The sequence below is a fragment of the Electrophorus electricus genome, chromosome 2, assembly GCF_013358815.1.
Source record: "Electrophorus electricus isolate fEleEle1 chromosome 2, fEleEle1.pri, whole genome shotgun sequence".
Classification (NCBI taxonomy): Eukaryota; Metazoa; Chordata; class Actinopteri; order Gymnotiformes; family Gymnotidae; genus Electrophorus; species Electrophorus electricus.
This window is the reverse complement of record NC_049536.1, coordinates 23,558,270-23,583,287: the sequence shown is the minus strand read 5'-3', so window position 1 is coordinate 23,583,287 and position 25,018 is coordinate 23,558,270. Positions and strand designations below refer to the sequence as shown.

At 43.9% G+C, this 25,018-nt stretch overlaps 1 protein-coding gene across 1 annotated transcript; it reads left to right on the top strand.

Annotated features, from left to right (window-relative positions):
• Positions 1-20,191, top strand: atp7a (ATPase copper transporting alpha). Its single transcript, XM_027027842.2, has 23 exons — positions 1-424; positions 1,795-1,919; positions 4,435-4,912; positions 5,054-5,746; positions 6,386-6,586; positions 7,100-7,263; positions 7,358-7,519; positions 8,222-8,298; positions 9,166-9,388; positions 9,471-9,704; positions 10,653-10,747; positions 11,784-11,911; positions 12,370-12,524; positions 12,992-13,126; positions 13,469-13,663; positions 13,977-14,159; positions 14,279-14,525; positions 16,005-16,151; positions 16,355-16,497; positions 17,013-17,216; positions 17,397-17,514; positions 18,430-18,532; positions 18,856-20,191. The coding sequence occupies exons 2-23, from the start codon at positions 1,800-1,802 to the stop codon at positions 19,127-19,129; spliced, it is 4,479 nt and encodes a 1,492-aa protein (XP_026883643.2). The 5' UTR covers positions 1-424; positions 1,795-1,799; the 3' UTR covers positions 19,130-20,191.
• The last annotated feature ends 4,827 nt before the right edge of the window (positions 20,192-25,018 follow it).

Below are 25,018 nucleotides of genomic sequence, written 5' to 3'. Positions count from 1 at the left end.
TGTGCTGGTCTATACCGACACATTAGTTTGCCAGTGTTGCGCGGCTAGCAGTGTGTGATGCTCCACACCGACACACTAGTTGGAGGAGGACTGCCAGTAGAGGTGGTAGGCTGCTGGTGGTTAGTTTAGCTTAGCTAGGTGTCTTCTTCCAAGTCATTCCGCTGAAATTCCCAAATTCCAAAAGGACTGAACAAGACAGCGGAGTGACCGCCACGCGGAAATACGTGCTTTATTTGACTGGTCTAGGTATTTGGTTATGTTTTATTCAATGCGGTTGTTCTTAAGGACTTCAATCACAGGAGAGTTGGGTTAGCTAGGGAGAGCTCTTGAGTAGCATGCCGAGTGTGTGAGGACTGTTGCAGGGCTCCGGCTAGCTAACCTATCTAACAGAAGTGTGGATACTCGGATTTCATCTTCTAAAAAGGTAATTAAAATAGCTGACAAGCTACATGTTTTGTTATTATATATACCTGCTCTGCTGTTATTGTCTTGAGTGATTCCTGTGCCTAGCTAGCTCTGGTCATCTAACTCTAGATAATTTTATACCGGACGACAAGGAACCGGTTTTGCTAACCTAGCTGTACTTTTATTTAGTTAGCTGAAGTAGTTAGCTAGCTGTCATGAGTTTGTACGTAGCTCGCTAGCTAACCTAGCTTTCCTATGTAACCTACTCTCGCACAAACTACTGGCTACTTAATCGGTAATTGACTGTCAGACTTTGTCAGTAAGATGTATACTTGTCAGTAAGTAACTTGTTATAAGTAAGTTAGCTAGCTAGCTAATATGATTTACAATCCTTGATTAATTAGACATAGCTTTAGCTATTATAGTTGGCTAAAAATACTTAGCTATCTTGGCTAACATTACTTGTAACAAACATTACAAATCATTATTGAGGCTTAGACGGCTAAAAAGATCAAGATTGATCAAAATAGCTGAAATAACCTTAGCTAGTTAGCTCACGTTATATATATAGCTAAATATCCATTCTTGTCCTATATAATGCTGTAAAGGTCAGTTAACCTAGCTTTCTAAATATTGATAATATATCTGCACAGGGTTAACCTACAGAACACAACCGTCATGACGGTGTTACTCCGATATTTAAGTCTTTGGGTTAATACCGTCGTCAATGATACAATTATGGATGTTAAACGACTTAGTTTTCCGTTTTACAGTGTACCTTATGTATTCAGAAAATATATGCATTCAGATTATTTAGATTTAGAACATTATGGAGAAGAGTTAACAAGGCTAGATAACTTGGAGTATAAACTGCAGAGGTGGCCTGGATGAGAGGGGTTTACAGAAGGAGAAGTCGTGTATGCTCGTTAGTCAGAAGAGCTCTTTGTAAAGAAACCTTCACTGTCCTTACGTCAAGACTCGTGATGCCGCCTTTGATTTAAGATACTGCATATGACCACTGGACCGGTGGCTAGTTAACGGTTTAGCATTACGCTTGCATATGCTGTTGTTTTCTAAGGATGTTGTTATTAACCAGTCTTAATAAAAGGTATTATTGTTTTATATATTGTTTTACAACCTCCCGAGACAGTAGGAAAAGAGGGGCTTCCAAAATGTTTAATTCAGCTGTTGGCTGTGTTTTTGTTGATCTACAAGGCTGGTGAAAGGAGGGTATGTAAATCATGCATATGTGAACTCTAAAGCCCATATCTGGTATTTGCGTAGCAAAGACACGTCTTGTATCCGTTGCCAATGTGTTACTGGTTGTATTATTATTGTGTTCACCTTCAGTGTTAATGTGCATCCTGTGGTGTGCTTGTCCACCAAAAGGAAGCATGACTTCAAGAGGGGACTTGTGCTCGCTGACTGTACCGGTGGAAGGGATGACATGTGACTCCTGCGTCCAGACCATAGAGAGCCAGATTGGCAGAGAGCCAGGCATTATCCATATAAAGGTAAAAAGGATGCCTTACTTGTAACACAAAACTGTAAATCTGTTATGGCCGGTTTGTAGCAGTAGTTTACAGCGCCAGATCTTGAGAACCTCCCAGGGAAAATGGTGTTCAGTGTTCTCCATTTTACATAAGCCATCTCTTCAAGGACTTGATAATTATGTAAATACTGTAGTTGTTTACTAAGATATTGTCTGAGATCTCCCATTTTATAACATCACAACTACAGGGAAAACACAGTTTAATGCAATTTAGCCTAAATCAGTCTGAACAGATGCTAAAGAGAACATCTCTGCACATTATGGATGTCTTCATATTATTTTGGTTAGTCACTATATTATTATAATTTTATTATTACATTTTAAAATAAATCTTATAAACTGGAAAGGTGACAGAACATTTAACTAGATTGACAGGCAGCTGACATCACTGGCTAAGACAGTGAGCTGTTAGGTGTTTCTAATAGAGGTATCTAGCAAGGCTAGAAATGTCTATATATTGATCTTTTTATTTAGTTTTGTTTATCTGGTGGTAGCCAGTTTACTCAGTGTAAAATTAACTGTTGTTGATTCAGCTTTTCAGATGCTTTTTACAAGTGTGTGTGTGTGTGTGTGTGTTTGTCTGTGTGTGTGTTTGTATTTTAAGAAAGAGTTGACAGTTCTCTGGCAGACACTTGTGTTGTTGTAGCTGGGTTTATGTATGTTTTTGGTTTGTGTTGTAGCTGGGTTTTATGTGTGCTTTTGATTTTTGTTGTTAATCTGCAGTAACAGATTGTTAATCTACAGTAAATATTGTTAATCTACAGTAAATCTGCAGAAATTGGAAGGGCAATTTATTTATTTTTTTTTAATGCTAAAATAAAAGCATTTTTTTTTAGTCTGCCTTTTAATTGAGAAAAAATGCCCCTGTAACATTAATTATTTTGATCTCTTTTCCCTTCTTTTAAACTTCCTTTTATTCACACATTCTGATTTCTGTGCCAATGGGTTTTATTGTTCTGTGTAAAGCTATCTTGTGGCACTTATAATTGTAAAAGGTATAATATAATGTGTCAATATAATACCTATTTCACAATCCCTGTACAACTAACCGTAGTGGGCTGGTAGCTACAGTGTGCCTTTGATTTGTAAAAAGGCTCTGATTAGCCAGTATGAAGGAGCCGTCCAACACGCAGGAGAATAATGTCCCCTACTCTTATTCTACCAGTTAGGACAGAGTTTCACGCTCTGTTCCCATACCCAGGCCTGATAACGTTTTCATATGAATTATGATATGTTTTACAGCAGTAGTCTGTAGGGTCACACCAGGAATCTGTATATATATAGAGAACAAACAGAGTCATATGCTCTAGAGAATGTGTAAAACGTGTGTGTAACACACATGCACAATGAGTGTGTGTATAAACCTATATTAAAGATAACAGTATATAGGTTCTGTTTTCCTGTTTTCCAAGAATCATTTAATGAACGGGACCCTTGATATCAGGGCACTGCATAGCCAGACCAGGAGTTAAAACTCTTAATGACATTTTCTAGTGTATTCCCCCTGGGCACTGTCATGTAATTGGGAACAGGCATTCGTCAGTGTGGCTTAGGGATACGGTCAAATCGTTGTTAACTTGTTCTGCCCTTTGCTTTATTGTTCCACGTCCCTGCAGACCCAGCTCAAACACACAGATAACGTGATTATGTGTGTGAGGAATTACGCAGGCATGCGTAAGAGAGCACTGACCTTTGCAAAGCAGGACCTGATTTTGCCACCGGTGATCAGTAGCGTCACATTAATGTCTTTTTCACATTAGTGTCTTTTTGTGAGCCTGGAGACGGTATGACTGCTTTCCTTAGGAAAACCTTTGAGCTGCACCTCGTAATGTTTTCATGTTACAAAGACCTTAAGTCATCCAGGTGACTGTATTATTTGTATATATTGTCATGCCTAACTGAAGTCCGTTAAAAGTGAAGTCAATTATTTTCTTGTAGGAGAATAAATAACCACAGATTGAGGTTAAGATGGCACTTTTATTCAAATATTCAATATCAGCATATCTTTCAATTATATTGTAGCAGGCTTGGCAACCACCACATTGGATGGATTTAAATTGGTTTATATCATTTGAATACCCAGAACAGCATTCAGTGCAGCTGCACTGGTCACCATGTGGGCTTGGCCTCCAAACCGAAAAGCACATGACACACTTGACCCTTCGTTCCTTTTTTCTAAGCTGGCCCTCCTCAGGCACGTGCTGACTAGCTGCTTTCACAATCACTGTGCTCGTTGTAGATCTGGCAACCGTGTGTGACTCACAAGCTCCATCTTTGCGAGGGAGAGCATAGAGTTCAGTGGGAGGGTAGAACAGACATGTCTGGAGGTACTCAGGTATGCACGTCCCTGCCAGGTTTGCTATTTTACAACTTTTCAGGGCTCTTATAGGGCAGTGAAACATTCTGGAGAGTGTCCAGGACCCAGTGAAAGTCAAGGTCACTGCATTCCTCACCCTGTTGCACATCTTGTTCTGCAGGTGTCCTTGGAACATAAGAATGCCACAGTAATATATGACCAGGGGCTTCACAGCCTGCAATCTTTAGCGGATGCCATCGAGGACATGGGCTTCGAAGCAGATATGGCCAACGCCACCCCGGCTGTGGCCGTTCCGACAGAAACACGAGTGGTCCCCACGGGCGGCAGCGTCCCGGAGGTCCAGCGTCAGGCTCTGGCCCATCTGAAGGGGGTACTGGAGTTCCAGCAGAGCGGCGACAGCAAGGGCCTGGCCGTCACGTTTGTGCCTGCTCTGGTGAGCACAGAGAAGCTTGCAGAGGCGCTGGGCGGGCTTGGCCAGGAATCCGGCCTAGTCGCGAACTCCACAGAGAGGTCAGGGCCTCACAGCTCCGGCAGGGTGGAAGTGGTAAAAATGCGCATTGAGGGGATGGTCTGTCTGTCCTGCACCACCACCATCGAGGGCAAAATTGGCAAATTAAAAGGGGTGGAGAAGATTAAAGGTGATTAAATTTGATTTCAATTAAAGATAGACTGTATTGTCATTTAGCAGATGTTTCTTTTGTCCAAAATTATGCCTTTCCCAAATATAATGACTTACTTGGCATCCTAACTTTGTAAACTATGTTTTTATTTGTGGTTAGTTGGTCTAGAGTCCCAGGAGGCCACGGTGCTGTACTTACCTTACCTAATCTCAGTGGACGAGATTAGAAACCAGATCGGTATGGCAGGCTTCAAGGCGTTTGTGAAATCCAAGCCCCGTCAGGTACAGCTGTCTATGGTGGACCGCCTGCTGAGTACCACGCGTCAGACACCCGACTCTTCTGAGGAGAGCACCTCCACCACCACCACACTGATGGATGTGAAGGGAATGCGCTGCAACTCCTGCGTAGTGAACATCCAGGACAATATCGCCAAGCTGCCGGGGGTCAGTTCTGTGCAGGTGTCGTTGGAGAAAGGACAGGCTGTCATCCAGCATGACCCAGCCCTATCTACTGCAGCGGATCTGCAGAAGGCTGTGGAGGCTCTGCCTCCGGGGAAGTTTGTGGCCCATCTTGGCTCCCCCACGTCCCCCTCACAGAGGGCCCTTGTGTCTTCCCCTAAGCCCGCCTTCCTACAGCCCCTGGCTACCGTACTGCAGGTCCACATTGAGGGCATGACCTGTAATAGCTGTGTGCAGACCATCGAGGACACCATCTCTCAGAGGAAGGGCGTCAGGTCTGCGCAGGTGTCTCTGGCCAATCATCAGGGGACGTTCGAGTACGATCCCTTGGTAACCACGCCAGAGGAGCTCCGCGCGGCCATTGAGGAGATGGGATTTGATGCTTTTCTGCCTGGTGAGCTGTGCTCTTAAATTTGGTTATTTTGACTTACGATCTGGATTTTATTATAACAAATGCTAAAGTGTAGCATCCTTTGATTAAGGCCCATTGTAGAATAAGTTTCACTGTCTAGTGTTTTAATTTATGTCCAGAAATAATACATTGCTCCTTATTGGAAGAGTTCTGATTTCTGATTTCTGACTATATGGATTTATTGTGGCCACTCTGAATTTCTTGGTCAGCCAAGTCATTAAAAAGATTGTGCTGCCAGTTTGCATGAGGTTAATCTGACTGAACACTGAAATATTCCTGCACTTAACTTCAAAAACATATTTCTATTCTTATATTATAGAGTAGTGTAAAATTATTTGAGGTGTTTTTTTTTTTTTTTTTGTTTCGCGTTTACCTAAAATGGCCTTCCAAATGGTATAACTGCAGGACATAAGTTTTGCATCATCTTTAAAAGTGTTTTTAAAATCAAGCTTTTTCCAAGAAAAAAAAAACACCCTAAAACCATGTAAACTACTCTAAATGCTAAATAACATGTTTGTATGGTTCTCTTTAGATTCCAGTATAAATAATACTGCCCACTCATTTCTTACAGTTAAACTAAGCACACCCTCTTCTTGAATTTCTTGTCTGTGTGGTAAACAGAGACGAATTCACTGGTGGCCGCAGTGTCCCAGAGTTCTCCGTCTGAGCGTGTCTCCCCTGCATCCCCCGTAAAGGGGAAGGAAGTGGAGAGTGATGTCGAGTCACCAGCAAACAAACATTCTAAGTGTTTCATCCAGATCGGGGGCATGACCTGTGCCTCATGTGTGGCCAACATCGAGAGGAACCTGAAAAACGAACAGGGTGAGCTCAGCAGAGTTTATGACCACGGCGGGCGGGCGAGCTTTCCCAAAAGTCCTGCTACAGCCGCTAGTCTTGTGAGTGTTGTGGACAGTGAGTGGATGGACACCTGCAGCGTTTTTGTGAGCTTTGTTGTTAGCAGCAGTATGTGCTGCCTTAAATTTCACTGAACTTTTGTACTAGATCTTGAAACTTGACTCCTGTGAGAACCGGTCACCCTTTTGCAAGTATAATTGCTCTAAGCAGACATCATGAGCTTTACAATAGACTGGAGTTATTTTAAAGTCAAACAGGAAGAGATAAACCTCATGCTAGATGCATCGCTTTTGCTTCATAAATGAACCATTTTTCGAATAAAAATAGTGTTTTTCTAGTGGTCCATTCTGTCAGTGTTGTATTTAGCAGTGATGTTGAAATTCTGAGTCATGCTGGTTTTCATTGATGTGTGTGAGTGCGTTTGTGGTCGGTGGCCTTGCTGTGTGTTGTAATCTGAACTAAATTGTGATTGGTTTGAAGGGGTTCACTCTGTGTTGGTGGCGCTAATGGCCAGCAAAGCTGAGGTCCGCTACAACCCGGCCACCATCGACCCACTGAGGATAGCCGAGTGCATCAGGGAGCTGGGCTTCACCGCCTCCGTCATGGAGAACTACGACGGCTCCGATGGCAACCTAGAGCTCGTGGTTGGTTCCTGCCTCATAACACGGTGGTGGGGTAGAGTGTAAGGCTCAGGGTCTCCAGGGTAAAACGTGAGCGCTTTTTGTGTGTGACCAACAGGTCAGAGGGATGACGTGTGCCTCCTGTGTTCACAAAATCGAGTCCAACCTCATGAAACAGAAAGGCATCGTCTATGCTTCTGTTGCCTTGGCAACCAACAAAGCCCACGTCAAGTATGACCCGGAGGTGACGGGCCCACGGGATGTCATTAGGCTGTTGGAGGTGAGATTGACATATTGTACCACATTTTATTAGTTACATGGCTAGTAAAATACACTGTACACAGGACACAGTCCCTGCAGAGTTAGTCAAATACAAGACAGGCTAGACTACACAGTAGTCCACAGCCTACACAGTTAGTCAAATACAAGGCAGGCTACACTACACGGTAGTCCACAGCCTACACAGTTAATCAAATACAGCTTTTTTCAGACGGACTGTTAGGACTTCTCATTTTTAATAAAGTTTTAATTTCTCATATTTCATTTCCTGTTCCTCTGGATTTGTTCACATTACAAATGCAAGAAATGCTTGTTTACAGACAATGACTAAATTTATAGAGTAATGTAGTACAAAATAATTTTAGAAAATGAAATTGTGTTTATAAATTTTATTACAGTAAAACATTCAGCAACATATTTATGAATATATGTTGTAAATGGTCCTTAGTGATTCTTGGATGTTCAGTAGAAATTTCAACCAACAGGCAGTGGGTGATTGTTCGAATACACGTACTAAGAATGGCAAATTCAGAAATTTATAACTAAAAAGTATTTAGAGCAGACATGTAGGATTTTGAAAGGTGTCATGAATTTAATAGAAGTTTTTACCTGATTTTTGTTTTCTCAAGAAAGTTTGTGGCAGGAACTGGGAGGCCTGGGTGAACTGACGTGCAGTGACCCCAAAACGCTTTTTGTTTGACAGAATTTAGGCTTTGAAGCGTATCTGGTGAAAAAGGATCGCTCAGGAAGTCATCTGGACCACAGCAGAGAGATACAGCAGTAAGTGATAGCCCACATGGTTCATTTACTGTCTGATAGTAATCTGTGGTAACACACACCCTGCTGCATTTTTTCCTGAGTAAAAAAAAAAAAAAAGTTTGTAAAATTTTGTGGTATAATTTTCAGAATATTCTGAACATTAAACATAATTTAAGCCTTTGGTAGTAATGCCTTGTATCGTATGAGAAAGTACAGAGTCTGTTATATGACCTGACTAACTGGCAGCAGGGAGTGACTAAAAAGGGAATGAGTTTAATAACAAACAGAAAACACAAAACAAGAGAATAACGGTTCCCAGAATAACCATACGAAACAAGAAAGCACTAAACGTTTCATACACGCGACTATAAATTGAAGTAAAACAAAGGAGCAAGGAGACTAATGGATTATTGTTGAACACAGACGAAACACAGATAGAGCTAAATAACCTAAATAAACGAGGAACACAGAAACAGAAACCAGGCTAAGACAAAGGGAATCCATAATTGCATAAGCAAACGGAGAAAAGCGAAACACCAGAGGGGTTCAAATAGGAAAGATAACAGGAGAGAAGTAGAAACAGCTGGACATAATTAAGGGTGGAGAACAAACCAAATGAGAATGAGAAAACACGGAAGTAAACCAGTTACCATGGAGACAGGGGAAGCACAGGGATGGGAGCGTGACACTGTGTTAATGATGAAATTGCCCTTCGCTGATGTTTCGTTTAGAATCTTAACCTAGCACAATCGGGTAATTTCTGTCAATTAAATGAATTACAAAAGCATTTTTGTGTGTGAGAGCGAGAGAGTCAGAGAAAGAGAAACGTGTGTGTGTGTGTGTGTATTGTTTAATATATACCATATTTATGGTTTCTTTTGTCCCCAGATGGAGGAAGTCCTTCCTCATCAGCCTGGTGTTCTGCGTCCCTGTCATGGGGATGATGATCTATATGATGGTGGTGGATCACATGATTGAGGTGTCTCACCACCACAATGCCACAGCTGAGGACAGACAGATGTATCACTCCCACATGTTCCTAGAGAGACAGCTCCTCCCAGGCCTGTCCATCATGAACCTGCTGTCCTTCCTCTTCTGCGTGCCTGTACAGGTTTGTCCCGAGTTCAGCCCGTACCGAATGGTCTTCTGGACACTGTCCAGGCAGTTAATGTACGGTCTCCGTCTTTCTGCAGTTCATAGGGGGACGTTACTTCTACACCCAAGCATACAGAGCTGTGACGCACGGGACAGCCAACATGGATGTGCTGATAGTCCTGGCCACCACCATAGCCTTCACCTACTCCGTAGTCATCCTGATGGTCGCCATGATCGAGAGGGCGAAAGTCAACCCCATCACCTTCTTTGATACCCCACCCATGCTCTTTGTCTTCATCTCCCTGGGCAGGTGGCTGGAGCAGATAGCCAAGGTACTGCGCTGGTCAGTGTTTTTGGGGACAGTATTAGCTCAATAATTAAGGTACTGGACTTGGAATCAGAAGGTTGCCAGTTAAAGTCCCATCAGTGACAGGTTGCCACTGTTGAGTCCCACTCATCTCCATCATATATGTGCATGTTTTTCAATTTCACCTTACGATGACCTATGATCCTAAGGCAACTTTATCTAGAATTATTCAATATTAACTAGTGTTTAAGTAGACAAATTATTCCCTGCTTATTGTAGGGTTTTGTATTTTGCACTGATGTTGACTAACTCTAGTACTTGTTTATTGCACTGGTTGTTGTCTGTTATTATATTATAGAGATTATATAGAGATTATATGTGTTTCACACTTCTAGGCATCAGTACTGATCCCTGTATTTCTACAGTATTCTAGTTCATTGGTATCTTGGACTCTAACCTACTGTACTGTACTAGGATGTATTCTATGAGGAAATGACAAAGCACTTTTGTAAGTCGCTCTGGATAAGTGTGTCTGCTAAACGCTGTAAATGTAAGTATTCAGAGCGTGACTGTTGGTTCATGAACACCGTCTCTTCTCTACTGATGGGGGTGTGTTTACGTCTTTTCCAGGTTTATAGTAACGTGAGTAGGAGGCAGTGGGCTTTGTTGCTCTGAAATCACAGTATTTGTTTCAAAGTTTAAATTGTTGCTCCTTATAGTAAATTCAATCCGGATCAGGTTAAAGAGTCCGATGGAAGCTCACTTGAGTTTGGAAGTGTGTTGGGCTGCATATGGACATAGAAAACATTTTCCCTCTTCCAGATGTTGATAAAATGCAGGGCTGACGTTCCTGTGATAACACTGGTTACTGTTTGAACCAGTTGCTCTCACTTGCAAAGTCGTGCCGATGTGCTTCTGCAAGTTGGCCGTTGTTTTTAATAGGCATTTTTGTCCTTTGGGGTTGATGCTACAGAGTAAGACGTCGGAGGCTCTGTCCAAGCTGATGTCCTTACAGGCGACCGAGGCCACTGTCGTCACCCTGCATAGAGACACCATGATGGTTCTGAGGTGCGTCTTGTTTTTCCCTCCTGTGGACACAAAACAAACATGCCCCCACTCAGTCTTCTCCTGCACTCTGGGCTTATCTGTGATGTCCTCTTTGTGACTTCAGGTGTAAAGTCACCCCTAGGTTGTAGGACTCGGCCAAAGCCACAATGGGACTCTGGTTCTTTCACCCGCTCTCCTTTCCTGCCTCGTCCTGAGTTCTCTAGTTCCTCTGTTCTCTAGACACACCCACCACCCCCGTCTGGGATCCAGTCAGTGTTCCATCTTTGATTTTTGTGGTCAAAAGTGTTTCTAAGGCATTTCTGACATTTATCATCACCAGTTGCTGTACTATTATTTTAAGTAAAGTAAGCACTGTTATTTGTATTGGAAACCAGAGACCAGAGAAAAACTGTGTTGAGTGGTTTTCAGGCACATTAAATTCTCGTTCTTGAACTTGAGTAGAACTCCAGTAGGATCCTCCAATTTATCTCCTCCGCTGGTTCATTTTCTAGTTCAGAGTGTCTCAGATACTTGTGCTGCTTAGCCATGGTTCTTTCTTATCAGTGTCCTGATCAGGCAAAAGATAAATTCCCTCATTCAGTGTGTCATTTTGTCACGCTGCTGCTGGCTGAAATATGATCACTGCCAAAGAAGCTTTACGGCTCAGGTGTGTGGGAGGTGAACACTCTGCTGTGAGTGTGTGTGTGTGTGTGTGTAAGTGTGTGAGTGATGGACGGAGGGACTGAACGTGCTTGCGTCTGTTCAGAACATAAGAGGAGAAACAAAAGATCAAATCTTTCTTTTTCTCCTTTTGTCCTTCATTATTCCTTCCTCTGTTTCATACTCCCTGTCTGTCTCTCTCTCTCTCTCTTTCTTCCTCCCTATCTCTCTCTTTCTCTCCCTCTCTCTCTCTCTCTCTCTCTTCCTCCCTATCTCTCTTTCTCTCTCTCGCGCTCTCTCTCTTTCTCCCTATCTCTCTTTTTCTCTCTCTCTCTCTCTCTCCCCCCTCTCACTCTCTCTCTCTCTGCCCCTTGCTCCCTCCCCCTGTCTGTGTCAGTGAGGAGCAGGTGGATGTGGACCTGGTTCAGAGGGGTGATGTGGTGAAGGTGGTCCCCGGGGGAAAGTTTCCGGTCGATGGGACGGTGATTGAGGGACATTCGATGGCAGACGAGTCCCTCATCACAGGTTAGCCTTGGACGTCATGTCCTACGTGTAACGCACAGAGGTTACAAAAGAGGTTAAAAAAAGTCCTAAAAGTCTGTTTAACTGTCCAGCTCATTTTCCAGCAATTGCGAGGTAGTCCCTAATTAATTGGTAATTAATCAATAATTAACTTTGTTTTTTGACTTGGTTAACAAAGTTAAACTGTAATATGAATTGACTTTATCCCAGTGCTGTCTGGGTGTTGAAACATGAGGAGACATTTACGGCATTTAGCTGATGCGTTTTATCCAAAGTTACAATTATGACTGAGTATAACTTTAGTCATTTGAGGGTTAAGGGTCTTGCTCAGGAGCCCAACAGTGGAAACATAGTGGTGGGACTTGAACCTGCAACCTTCTGATTACAAGTCAAGTACCTTAACCACTGAGCTACTACTGCCCAGTGGGAGATGATAGTTAAAGCACTCTGTGGTTCTCTAGGTGAAGCCATGCCCGTCACTAAGAAACCTGGCAGCACAGTCATCGCTGGCTCCATCAACCAGAATGGCTCCCTCCTGATCCGAGCCACGCACGTGGGCATGGACACCACCCTCTCCCAGATCGTCAAGCTGGTGGAGGATGCACAGACCTCAAAGGTGTGGCCATCAGAGGAGCTCCTATACCATCCCATGATTAGGAGACGAAATGTTTCTACAACACGGCTTTGTGTTACCTTAAGTAGATATGTGCTGGGTTTAACGTGCCAAATATGTAGGCGTCTGCTAAAGAATAAAGTGACTTGCAGTAGTTTCAGTTCGTTTTTTATGTTGTGAGATATCTATCTATTTATTTATTTATTTGCATATTTATTTTTGTCATTTTCACATTGTCTCTTCAGATTCCAGTGGCAACACTGCTGACAGATTTGTGATAGCTTCCTCTCTTTTTCCTGTTCTCTGAGCTTCTCTGTCTTATTTGAGTGCAACAGCAGCTGTATTTGCTGTCAAACGCTTGTGCTTGCTTTATCGAGCGTGTTTACTGGCATGTGCATACCAAAACCACGTCCCTCCCGAGTCTGTGTTCTGACCTGCCTGTCCTCTGTGCACTCCACGCCTCACTCCAGGCTCCTATCCAGCAGTTTGCCGATAAGATCAGCGGCTATTTCGTGCCCTTCATCGTGGCTGTCTCTGTGCTGACCCTTGTCTCCTGGATCGCCATCGGCTTTGTTAACTTCTCTCTGGTGAAGAAATACTTCCCTGTGAGTGTTGCAGGGAAAACAATGCAAACAGCCCCCCCAATCTGGGCCCATCCATTCCAGACACACCTCTTTGCCTGTTAAATGGTCTTCTCCTGAATGAATGTGTATGGTCTTGATACACGGTGGAAGATTAGCCTGGATTATAACCTGTAGGGTGCAGTTTGTGGATTTTATGATAAGTCTGTTGTATTACATAACAGCAGTACATGAATCTGTACTCTGACCTCAATGTATAGTAAAGATTGTTGTACTGTGGAAAGGTTAGCTCTTTTATGTTTACATGGTGGACCTGTAAGGTGCCATGACCCTGAGCTTTGAACTCAATTGTGGATGTCTCTGCAGGGATACGATAAGAGCGTGTCTGAGACGGAGGCCATCGTACGCTTTGCCTTCCAGGCCTCCATTACTGTGCTGTGCATTGCCTGCCCCTGCTCTCTGGGCCTGGCAACCCCAACAGCAGTGATGGTGGGCACAGGGGTTGGCGCTCAGAACGGGATCCTCATCAAAGGAGGAGAACCCCTGGAAATGGCGCATAAGGTGAGGGTGGGACGGACCGCACGGGTCCGAGAGGACTGCATCCAGACAGATTTGTCACATCACGGAGATCTAAAGGCTTTACTTCACAGGAGGCTTATGTCTTAACAGTAGGCCTGTTGTATCTGTCTTTTTTTTTTTTTATTATTATCCATTTGTTTATTTTAATATATCCTGTGTGGAGTGTTTGAGTGGCTGTGTTCAGTCACACAAGAAAGTGTTTTTGTTTTTGGTTTGTTTTTACTGTTTTCAATGTACAGATGTACACAGAATGTGTGGAGTGGGAGAAGGGAATGAAGTGCGCTCTTTCTCACAGATTCAGTCCGTGGTGTTTGACAAAACGGGCACCATCACATACGGCGCGCCCAGGGTGGTGCAGGTGAAGGTGTTGGTGGAGGGGAACCGGATGCCCCGCTCAGGACTCCTGGCCATTGTGGGCACGGCGGAGAACAACAGCGAGCATCCACTAGGGGCTGCCATTACCCGCTTCTGCAAACAGGTTTGCCCGTGTGTTTACCATCCTCACTGCCACTTAGATTCACGCGCCTGTCTATCCTGCCCGCTGTTGGGTGGGCGGAGTCAGGTGGAGCTTGGTTACTAGGTAACTTCCGTATTCAGGAGCTGGGCACGGAATCTTTGGGCATCTGCACGGACTTCCAGGCGGTGCCAGGCTGCGGTGTCAGGTGTCGGGTGAGTAACACCAAGCACCTTCTGAGGATGGAAGACAGAGACAGTGAGGAGAAGCAGCTTGGCCCCACACTGGTACAGATCAACAACCCCAGAACCAGTGTCAATGCACACCCGCTCATCGAGGACCCCAGAACCAGCACCATCGCACACCCGCTCATCGACCCAGAGCCGCTCAGTGAGTCTGTCACGCCCCACTTATGGCCGGCCACTCCAACATTTACTCACCTATGGATCTCCTGTAACTGAGTGTTATATTCATTTAAAAATGATGTCTAATCAACTCTAGTATCCTTTATAATGGTGAGAATGCTGAGAACACACAGTGTTGGGCCTCCTTGTAGCTAATCTTTGTTTACTTATAATTCCCCTTTTCAAAACTCTTCAACTTCACTGTAAATGTGCTCAGAAACATGTCGAATTCAAACCATAACTAATGTGGGAACAGGCTAGGGAAATATCATGACAGGTTTATCTCGGGGAGAAAAGACATTTATGGAAACCTTCCTTAAGATCGCATAACATAATCCCTATCTTTGAAAAAGATGGATTACACGCAGAAGTAGCTTCTTGATCGGGGGATACATGTTTAATCTGTTAAATTGTTTTGGGTTTTGTGGAATACTGGGTTTATCCAATGGGTCCAGTTATCATAAAAGAACCCCACTGCTCATCTTCTCACCAGTGGCAAGTGGTCAGACCTGTTTAATGCTGGCAGAGGCACCAACCTATCACCGTCATCGTTACTGGACCATTAGCTAAAGCCAGTTAGGTTAGGACCTGATGTTCACAGTGTCTCCATCAACCTCATGCTGATATAATATAATTCCTCAAAAACATCAGTCTCCTTAGTCTAACTGGTTGAACTATAGAGCCTTTTCAGCACATAAGAGTTTTCTGAATCTTTATCACCTGCTCAAACAGTAGTTCACTAAAGGTGGAGAATGTCTGTGGTCTGACCTCACATGCCCCCAGCCCCATGCCTTTCACCTGCCTGTTATCTCTGGACAGGAAACTTTGCATTAGAGAAACTGAAAAGGCTGAACCTATCTGGATTAACTATCAAACAAACCAAGGTTCACACACCAAAGCTACTACTGGGAATCTGCTACCGTGTTGAAATGGAGAACTTAACAGCAGGCGGGACGGTCTCGTTGCACCTTGGTGGTGCCTTATGTATTAATGCTGATCACAGCTATTACTACATGTACATTTACAGTGTTTTATCTGTCGCTTTTATCCAAAGAGACTTACAATTATGATTGAACAGAACTTGTGTAATTGAGGGTTAAGGGTCTTGCTCAAGGACCCAACAATGGCAACCTGGCAGTGGTGGGGCTTGAAACTGCAACCTTCTGATTACTAGTCCAATACCTTCACCATGTTGTATTGTACTGAAGACTATACTGTTGTACTTTATGATTGCCTACTGGACTGAAGGGGGAAAATGGGGGGGATGATATTCAAATTTCCCAAAAACTTAACATTGTATTGCAAATTTGCAAATGTGATTACTTAAATACCTTTTTATCATTAATGTGCCATCTCTCTTTTCACATTGAGAGGCCTCAAGTTGTTTCTATTGTAATGTGTAAGTTCTTCATCATATCACAATTTACTGTCCTCAGTAGTAAAGCTAGGGGTGTGTGTGTGTCAGCTTTGCTGCAGACAGCCTCGTATACGGTTCTGATTGGGAACAGGGAGTGGATGAGACGTAACGCGCTGCACATCCGTCCTGAGGTGGACGAGGCCATGACGGAGCATGAGCGGAGAGGACGCACGTCTGTGCTGGTGGCTGTGGACGGTGAGTAGAGTCTACTTTATCTTCACCGTCCCTACACCGGGGTTTATGTGTCCCGCATTCAGGACTAGATCCCGGCTTCAGGGTTGGGTTTTGGTTTTGTTAGGTGACAACACATTTATCCCGCACGTGTGACAGCATGTTCTGTGTGCAACTCCCACGTGCCTCTGTGTCATGTTCCCCTGTGTGTTTCCCATCCTGCTCAGGCGTGCTGTGTGCCATGGTTGCCATAGCAGACATGGTGAAGCCGGAGGCGGAGTTGGCGGTCCACACCCTCACCTCCATGGGCCTGGAGGTGGTGCTGATGACCGGCGACAACAGCAAGACGGCGCGAGCTATCGCCGCCCAGGTGCACAACCCCCTATACAACCCCAACCTCAAACCCTGTACACAACCCAACCCTACACCCCCACCCTCAAACCCCGTACACAACCCCACCTACACCCCCACCCACCGCTCAGCCGTGCCCATGTTGTGTTCAGTTTAACGTTCACACCTCTCCTCTGCGAGCCCGCTCTGAAAAGCAACACTGTGAACTCCCAGACGGCTCAACCCTCTGTTCTCCTAAACTTGGCACTTCTCTGAGAAATGAAGCTGCAGTTTTATGCAAAAAACACTTAACTTTGTTCAGCAGGTGGTGATGTGTGACTCCAAACCCTTTTAAAAATATCATTAAATACAGTGACGGTGAAAACAGCTTTGACATCACAACATATGCACCTGTTACATAATCATATGCAGCCCTCATAAATCTACTTTAAAACGTCCCTGTACCTCGTCCAGACTGTGGAGATTTAGTGCCCAGCTCCATAGACATAGACAGGCCCTGGCTGGCGCTGAAGTGATGCCCCTGGTGTCTGGCAGGTGGGCATCAGGAAGGTGTTTGCAGAGGTGTTGCCCTCCCACAAGGTGGCAAAGGTGGAGCAGCTGCAGCAGGCAGGGAAACGTGTGGCCATGGTGGGTGACGGGGTGAACGACTCGCCCGCGCTCGCCATGGCCGACGTGGGCATTGCCATTGGCACGGGCACTGATGTGGCCATCGAGGCAGCGGACGTGGTGCTCATCAGGGTGAGTGTATACATCCACCACGCTGGAACATACACGCACCACACCACCACTTTGTGTTCATCAGGGTGAGTGTATACATCTGCCATGCTGGAACGCACAGAACTTTCCATTAATGTTAGTTAATCTTGTGCCGTATATTGCTGTGTTGTGCTGATACTCTGTGAACCTCTTTCTTCACAGAATGATCTGCTTGATGTGGTTGGCAGCATTGACCTGTCAAAGAAGACAGTGAAGAGAATCCGGATTAACTTTGTGTTTGCACTGATCTACAATCTGGTGGGAATTCCTATAGCGGCTGGTGAGCACATGCATAAGTGCACATGACTTTAAAAGTTCAACGTTTCTGCTTTGAAAGTAAATGTAACATTTTTTAATGTATTTGCCAACTAGATGTCAGACCACATCAGCCCCCAAACCCTGACAACTGAAGAAATCATTTTAACAATGATGTTGTGCATTAACTATGTTCACCTTAGTTTTACAATGAATTCATGAATCCTCGTTTATCAGGAAAGTATTTGGATACCCAGACATTTGGCTGCACAGCACTATGGGACACGCTCCAGCCACCGGGACCAAGACCAACTCTGGCTTCCACTGACTTTTGTTTAATTAGAGAGTAGCCAGTCAGTGATGACCAGCGAGTGGGCAAAGGGCGCCACCTTGTGGGTGCAGCTGGCGCTGGTTATATCATAAAGCTTCAGGATGTTATCAGGATGTTGAGAGATGATCGATAAGTCCTCACCAGTGTGAAGCGTTTTATTTTATAAAATGGACAGTTATGGTCCTAAAATCTGAATGGTCGAGCAGTGTTTCATTTTTTGCTTTTAAGTTTAGTTTGGTTGTTATAGTCCTACCCCCTTGTTAGAAGACAGGAGTGACTGTTGATGCTGTCATCTCGGGGTGTACTGTGGCTCTGCAGAAAGTTCATCTGAATAATTTAAAAGTGTTTTTTACAAAAAAAAAAAAAAAAATTAAGTTATTCTTATTAGGAAAAGACCCACAACCATAAAAATTAGCAGCAGGCTAAAGACGCTGTTTTGTAAGACATTTGCCTAAACCTCCATTTATTTTGGCTGCAAGATCACATGTTAATCACGTGAATGGCTCTGAGGCCACGCTGACTCTGCTGTACTGATCTTGGTACTGTTACACAGGTGTGTGTGTGTGTGTGTGTGTGTGTGTGTGTGTGTGTGTCTGCGTGCGTGTGCAGGTCTGTTTCTGCCTGTAGGCCTGGTCCTGCAGCCCTGGATGGGTTCTGCTGCCATGGCTGCTTCCTCTGTCTCTGTGGTCCTCTCCTCACTTATGCTTAAATGGTGAGAGATACATCACAGGTTATAGCATAGCCCTGTTACTAAAGCTTGGCTCAGTTTCTGCAAATAAATGCTCTAAATGACATTTCATTAGTTCTAAATAGGTGAATAATGTCTGTACTTTATAGAATAAAACAAAAATGTCCATTTTACTCTTGCATATAAACAGTAGCATCAGAGAAATGTGTAATTTTGCAGCGGTCTTTTTAATGTTTTTCCAGAGCTGTATAGCTCATGTTAGCTGACCTTTCAGGAAGCTCTGATAAACCCCGGTGTGTTTCCTAACATGGGTAACGTCTGCTCTCCCCTTGTCCCTATTTCCGTAGTTACACTAAACCAACTGCTGAGAAGCTGGAACAGCGGTTGGCTGGCCAGTGCCTGCAGGGCAGCCTATCGGACGTGAGCGTTCATGTGGGCATGGGCGAGCTACGGCGACCCTCGCCCAAGCTGAGCCTGCTGGACCGCATTGTCAACTACAGCCGAGCCTCCATCAGCTCCCTGCGCTCTGACAGGCACTCCCTCAACGGCATGGCCCTGAACGAGGCTGACAAGCACTCGCTGCTCATGTCCGGAACACACTGCGACGAGGAGGTCGTGTGAGGGGTGGGACTTTGCCGGAGGGGGCGGGGCTAGTGCAGGGAGCAGAGCGGCTCTTTGTTGCCAACATGTCTCGGTGGTTAATTTCCCTGGAGTGGTCATCCTCCAGTCCCTGTGGAACCCTGTTTGTACGCGCAGGGAGCTTTGGGCCACGTCCCGGGGAAAGACGGGAAAGGCGGGGAACCCATCCAAACGAGGGATGGTCACCCTCTAGAGACAATCTACGTCAACCCAAAGAATTTCGGGCACGACATATTTTAACCAATCTATTGAAGCCTTTTATTTCTGTGAATATTATTGAGCTTTAGGATTTTAATTAAAAGAATATTTATAATATCCTTTATTTATACTTTATCATGTAAGTAATGGATCAATTTTAGCTAGCGATATAAGTTAAAATTTGATTTATTTATCCAAATATTTTTAGTGTCAGTCTTGTCTCCTGCTGAATGGGATGCATTACAGTAGTCCAGGCCTGATAAACACAGCTTGGTGCTTAATTAAACATCAGAGTCACACTGATTACAACATGCTGTAGTTCATGGCATCTGCTCAGGGGCCATGAACTCCATGTTGGCCCTTTCAGGGCCCTGGTGAAGTGACTGAACTTTGTGCACTAAGCCTAGTCCAGATAAGACAACTATCTAGACATGAAACATTCCAAAGAAAAGATTTTGCGATTTATTTAAAAGGAAGAAAAAGAAGCAACAAGTTGAGCAAATGACAAGAGCTACTTGTTAAAAACGGTGCATAATTATCCTTAAAAAACAAACCCCGAACTGAATCCTTTTGGCCCGGTGACTGGAACATTGTGCATGTCGGAATCAGTAGAGATCCAGGAGTTCATTTGTAAGAGCAGCACACTGAGTATCCTCTAAGGAAAAGACTTTAAAGTACAAAGCTTTTTTTTCCAGTTAGTTTTTTATTTTATTTTTATTTTATTTTATTTTAAACTATAACTAGCAACATAACGGTATCAGTGTCAGTCTTGGGGGTTTCTGCTACTGTTTGTCAGGACACAACTAACATCTCTTATCAGCTCTTATCAGGGACGACTCGGACTGGTCACAAATTAGAAACCGAAACAGTATTGTTGGAATAAACGCTGAATTATGTTTTAGAAATGGGGTAACAAAAAATGGCTGACATGACAGGCGATAAGTGACACTGTCCTCATGTGGACAATTCTGACCGTAGGTGTGACATCACAGGAAACTGAATTTGGGTCCCACCAATACAACACAATCCACGTAGAGTCTCGCATGACAAAAGGGCAGACCAACGTAGATTTAGACAATAATAGCATAACGGGCTGAGCTGGTCCTTTAACTTCAGACAGTTAATGATGCATCCGGTGTTAATGTTACATATTACATGGGCACGGTGTAAAACTGGAGAGGCACAGATTTGCCTACGGTGTCCTTCATTATCCCAACTCTACTGAAAGGTCAGATTCTCACAGTGGAAACACTACAGCTCACCCTGCTCCATGTGGATGAAATACAGTGGTTAAGGTACTGGACTAGTACTCAGATGGTTGCCAGTTCAAGCCCTACTGTTGGGCCCCTGAGCAAGACCCATAACCCTCAATTATTCAAGTTGTACTCAGTCATAATTGTAAGTAACTTTGGATAAAAGCATCAGATAAATGCTGTAAAATGTAAAAATAGTTCATGAAAGCCAGAAGAAGAAGGGCATTTGAAAATCATGTATACTTGAAAACCTTCTGAGGGGAAGATGCTTGTGTTTTTTCAGGCATGCGCTTGGGTTTCTTGTTTGTGTCACATTGAGCCCAGAGCCTAGTCCCTGTATTGGAAGGACATATCCTGGAAACTGACTATAATGAGACCAGGTTAAAAATAATTTGCAGAGTCCCTGACAGTTTTACGATGTATTCTAACCAGCCACTAGGGAGACGTGTACATGCTTCTACAGTATCCTCTGGGATGTGTACCTTTATCAGAATAATAAACTCGTGATATGGTCCCGCCCTGCGCGTTCTCACATTATCCTGTTAAAGATGCCAAGGGGGGCAGGGGGAGTTCTGAACAGGGGAGGTTGGTACTGTGCCTTTTTTATAGATTTACTCTGAAGGATTAGAAAGGCCAGAGTAGAGCTGAAGTGGAGGCCCTGTGCAACATCAGTGTGTTTACTCGTTAGTGTGCACGTGGCTGGTTTTGTAGTTATTGCGCCTCTTACCACGAGGTTTCGGCTGAATTCTGGAGTGAACAAGACGTTGGTGTGGGTTTGACATGTTCTGTAGTTACATAACATTCAGTCAATAAACTTCAGTGTATCACCTATGTATTATTGTCAGTGTTTTTGGAGAACTGATTAATTTGCTTCCTTTTATTACTGGAGTCTGTCCTCATCCACTTTGTTAAAACATCTTCTTTATTTTTTTTAATTATTGTTGTCTTTAACTAACAAAGGAAGCATTTTTATAAAAGATTCATTTTATTCGTAATATGCTAATAGTTTGGCTGTATCAAATTATATGTTTTTGCATACCTGTGCAAAAAAGGACTAACTGCAGTTAATTTCCAAGTGATGGATACATGCAAAATAAGGAATATGAGAAGGTGGAAAAATACAAGGGACTGAGAATTAGAGTGGAAGGTTAAAACCAAGGTTGTTGAGTGGAGATCAGGACCTTGGGGCTGAGACACTTAACGTGGCTCCAACAGCTCCTAAGATCACCCAAAATACGACAACACACCCTCTGGTAGAAGGTCTGTGAAGAAAATGGAAGGGTGTGTGTGAGTGTGTGTTTTGAACAAACATTAAACATGAGTTAAATAACCTCTCTATAGGTTACAGTGGACACCAGGGCATAAAATTAAGATTTCTTATTAATATATAATAATTATTTATGCTTAAAAGTGGGGTGGGGCATATTTGAATACAAAGGCTAATTGATCCAGTTAAGTAAACAAGTTACGGAACAGTCGACCGACCTTTTCTGGACAACGGTTCGTCGTTCACGCGTATCCCCAGTGTGGTTCAGTGCGCGTTCACGCTGGCGGTAGGGTGGAGGGCGAACTTGGTCAGGAAACTGGATTTCGGGGATAACCGGAAGAAGCAGGTTGCAGAAAACATCCCCTGATAACGGTCGACTGGGATAATACATTGCCACATTTGGGAACCATAAATGGCACTGACACAGGGAAGAGTATTAGCATTTCTGTTGGACCACGGCGGAAAAGTGAAGAATTCAGAACTTCTGAATAACTTTAAAGAATTCATCAACTGCAGCGATCCGTTGGAAAAGGCAGGAAACAGGGATCTATTCAAGGGTTTTGTAAACACTGTCGCTGTAGTTAAACAAATAGATGACGAAAAATACGTCGTTGTGAAGAAGAAATACAAAGAACTTCTCAAAGGCGAAAGAAACTCCCTCGAAGCCGAAATCAAGCATAGTTCAGCACGCATACATTCCTCCCCGGAGTCATCAGGCGTCTCAGAACTGAGCGGGTTTTCGACAAGTGAGTCTGACACTATACACAATGCAGATCTTTTAAATAATAATTCCAATTTTTGCACAAGCCGAAATTCTGTCTGCTGTATTAGCAATTCCGCAAAACCCGAATTTCAAGTCAACAGTTCTGCTGACTGTAATCCTGTGATTCCACCCCTGGTTACAAAACCTAGATCCAGACAGGAAGACTTCTTGACCATACATAATCTATCTAATAATACTAAAGTAGCTAAAAAGGGGGATGTTTTTGCAGTTGTGGCAATAAAATCCCCGTTCTCACCACATTCACAGCATAAGTATCCAAGCAGAAATAGGGTGAAAACCCACCATAAAGCCCACACCGAGAAGTCGACCCCTCAGCAGCTATTGGTGTCCTCCGAGCCTCTGAACCAGCAGGTATCTGCTGAAAGAACTGTGGCAGCATGTCTGAGTGATGTGACTGACGGACATGACCTGTACGCATCACCCGGGACCAAGCGGAGGCACTCTGTGGCACCTGCTTCTCCAGCCCAGAAAAGTCTCAACAAGGACACCAAACCAGGTTTGGATGCAAAGCAGTCAGCCATCTTCCCTCTGGAGACAAGAGAACACGACTGGCTTGTGAAGTGTGCAGCAGGACAGCGGGATCAAATCTGCCAGCTTCTGCTCCAGGACATCAAGCTGGCAGAGAGGAGAAACTTCATGTCTGGCTTCACTGCACTTCACTGGGCTGCTAAACAAGGAAACAGTGAAACGGTGCACAAGATCCTTCTTTTTTCACAGCAAGGTGGGCCAGGGGTTGACGTTAACGTCAAGAGCTACGACGGCTACACCCCACTACACATCGCTGCAATTCACAGCCATGAATCAGTCGTGAGTGTTCTGGTGCACGATTATGGTGCCAACTGCAACATACGTGACAACAGTGGCAAAAAGCCCCATCACTACCTACACCAGGATGCCTCACGCAAGGTGAGAGAGATGCTCGGAGACCCTCGTGCTGGGGATTACAAGCCCTCAGACAATGAGCAGCACTTTTTCGATCTGCCCAAAGGGTTCAGCACTTTGAGTAAACTATTTCAGTCCAAGCACAGAAACACACTCAGATGCAGACCAAGATTCCACTCAGCCTTGAAGCAGCTTGACCAGCCTTGACCAAGATGAGGACAGGACAGACTATACATTCATTTCCAGAATGTTCCCCTACAATTAACTTCCCAAATTAAATAGCATATCCTCAAATAGATGTTTTCTCTAGCTTGTCTTTCACTCCTGATTTTGATCTGTGATCAGGACCTTAAGCTGTGAAATAAATAATTTGCACATAGATGTTTAAAATATTGAGTAGTCATATCTGGCTTTAACCATTGTCTGTTTACCTTGAATATTCTCTAATGTTTTGTCTTTGAGTAATGAAATGTTTTTTAATCTGTTTTAATTTGATAGTAAAAATATTAGATTTGCTATTAGATAACAGCTAATTCTTCTAAGTTGTTTAGTGAACAACTGAAACTCAGTCTATGTTTGTAAATTCTGTTGCTTATTTAACAGAATTTATTTTAGACAGCTGTAGTTCATGTAACATTTAATAAAGCACTTACACTGACTTGCTAAAGCAGAGTTGTCTGTTCCATTTGTTTAGCACAAACACTTTTTCAAATTTTCCAGGAATAACACATCTACGTCCACACTGCGTGTAGTCAGGAGCATGAGTGTGTATGTCTGTATGTACAAGTCACCCTGTCACTCTGTTTCAGGTGTTTTTGGCATAGCACACATATTAGCCAAAGCCAGCCTGGTAAGTGTTGAAATTGTTTCTTTTGTCCTGTCAGTGATATGGTTCTAATTTCACAGACATGTGTCCCTGCCTCCTGGGACGTCGTCCCCTCTTCACTGTCTAGCTGGTACAGACGGCTCACTCAGACAGGCATGGTGTTCACTCTTGAGCTGCAGATATACAATGACAGACCTCCTAACCCTCCTTGTAACTGGCCACAGCTGAATCCGCCTGTAGTTTATGTAAATCTAAATGCAAAATAAGGCTCTCTCTCTCTCTCTCTCTCTCTCTCTCTCTAATCTAGAATTGGGGGGGTTTCTTCCCACAGGACATTTATTGATATATTAAAATATAGTATTTTAGAGATAACATCTCCAACGTCTAAGACATTTTAACTTAAATGTAAATGTTAATACTTGTGCGTAATGCTACAGGGTTAGTAGCACGAGCCAGAGACCCGCTCGCGGTTATTATAGGCTATGGCAGAAATCGCGGGGACGTCCCTGTCCGCGTGGGGATCCGCGGGTTCCGTGACGTCTGATGGCGCTTCAGCTCCTGGTCGACGCATACAGATCAAATGTTCCCATCTGGATATCCAAGCTTTCCGGAATAGCCACATGGCGAGCATCTCGACACTGTACGTAATGCTGGAGATTAA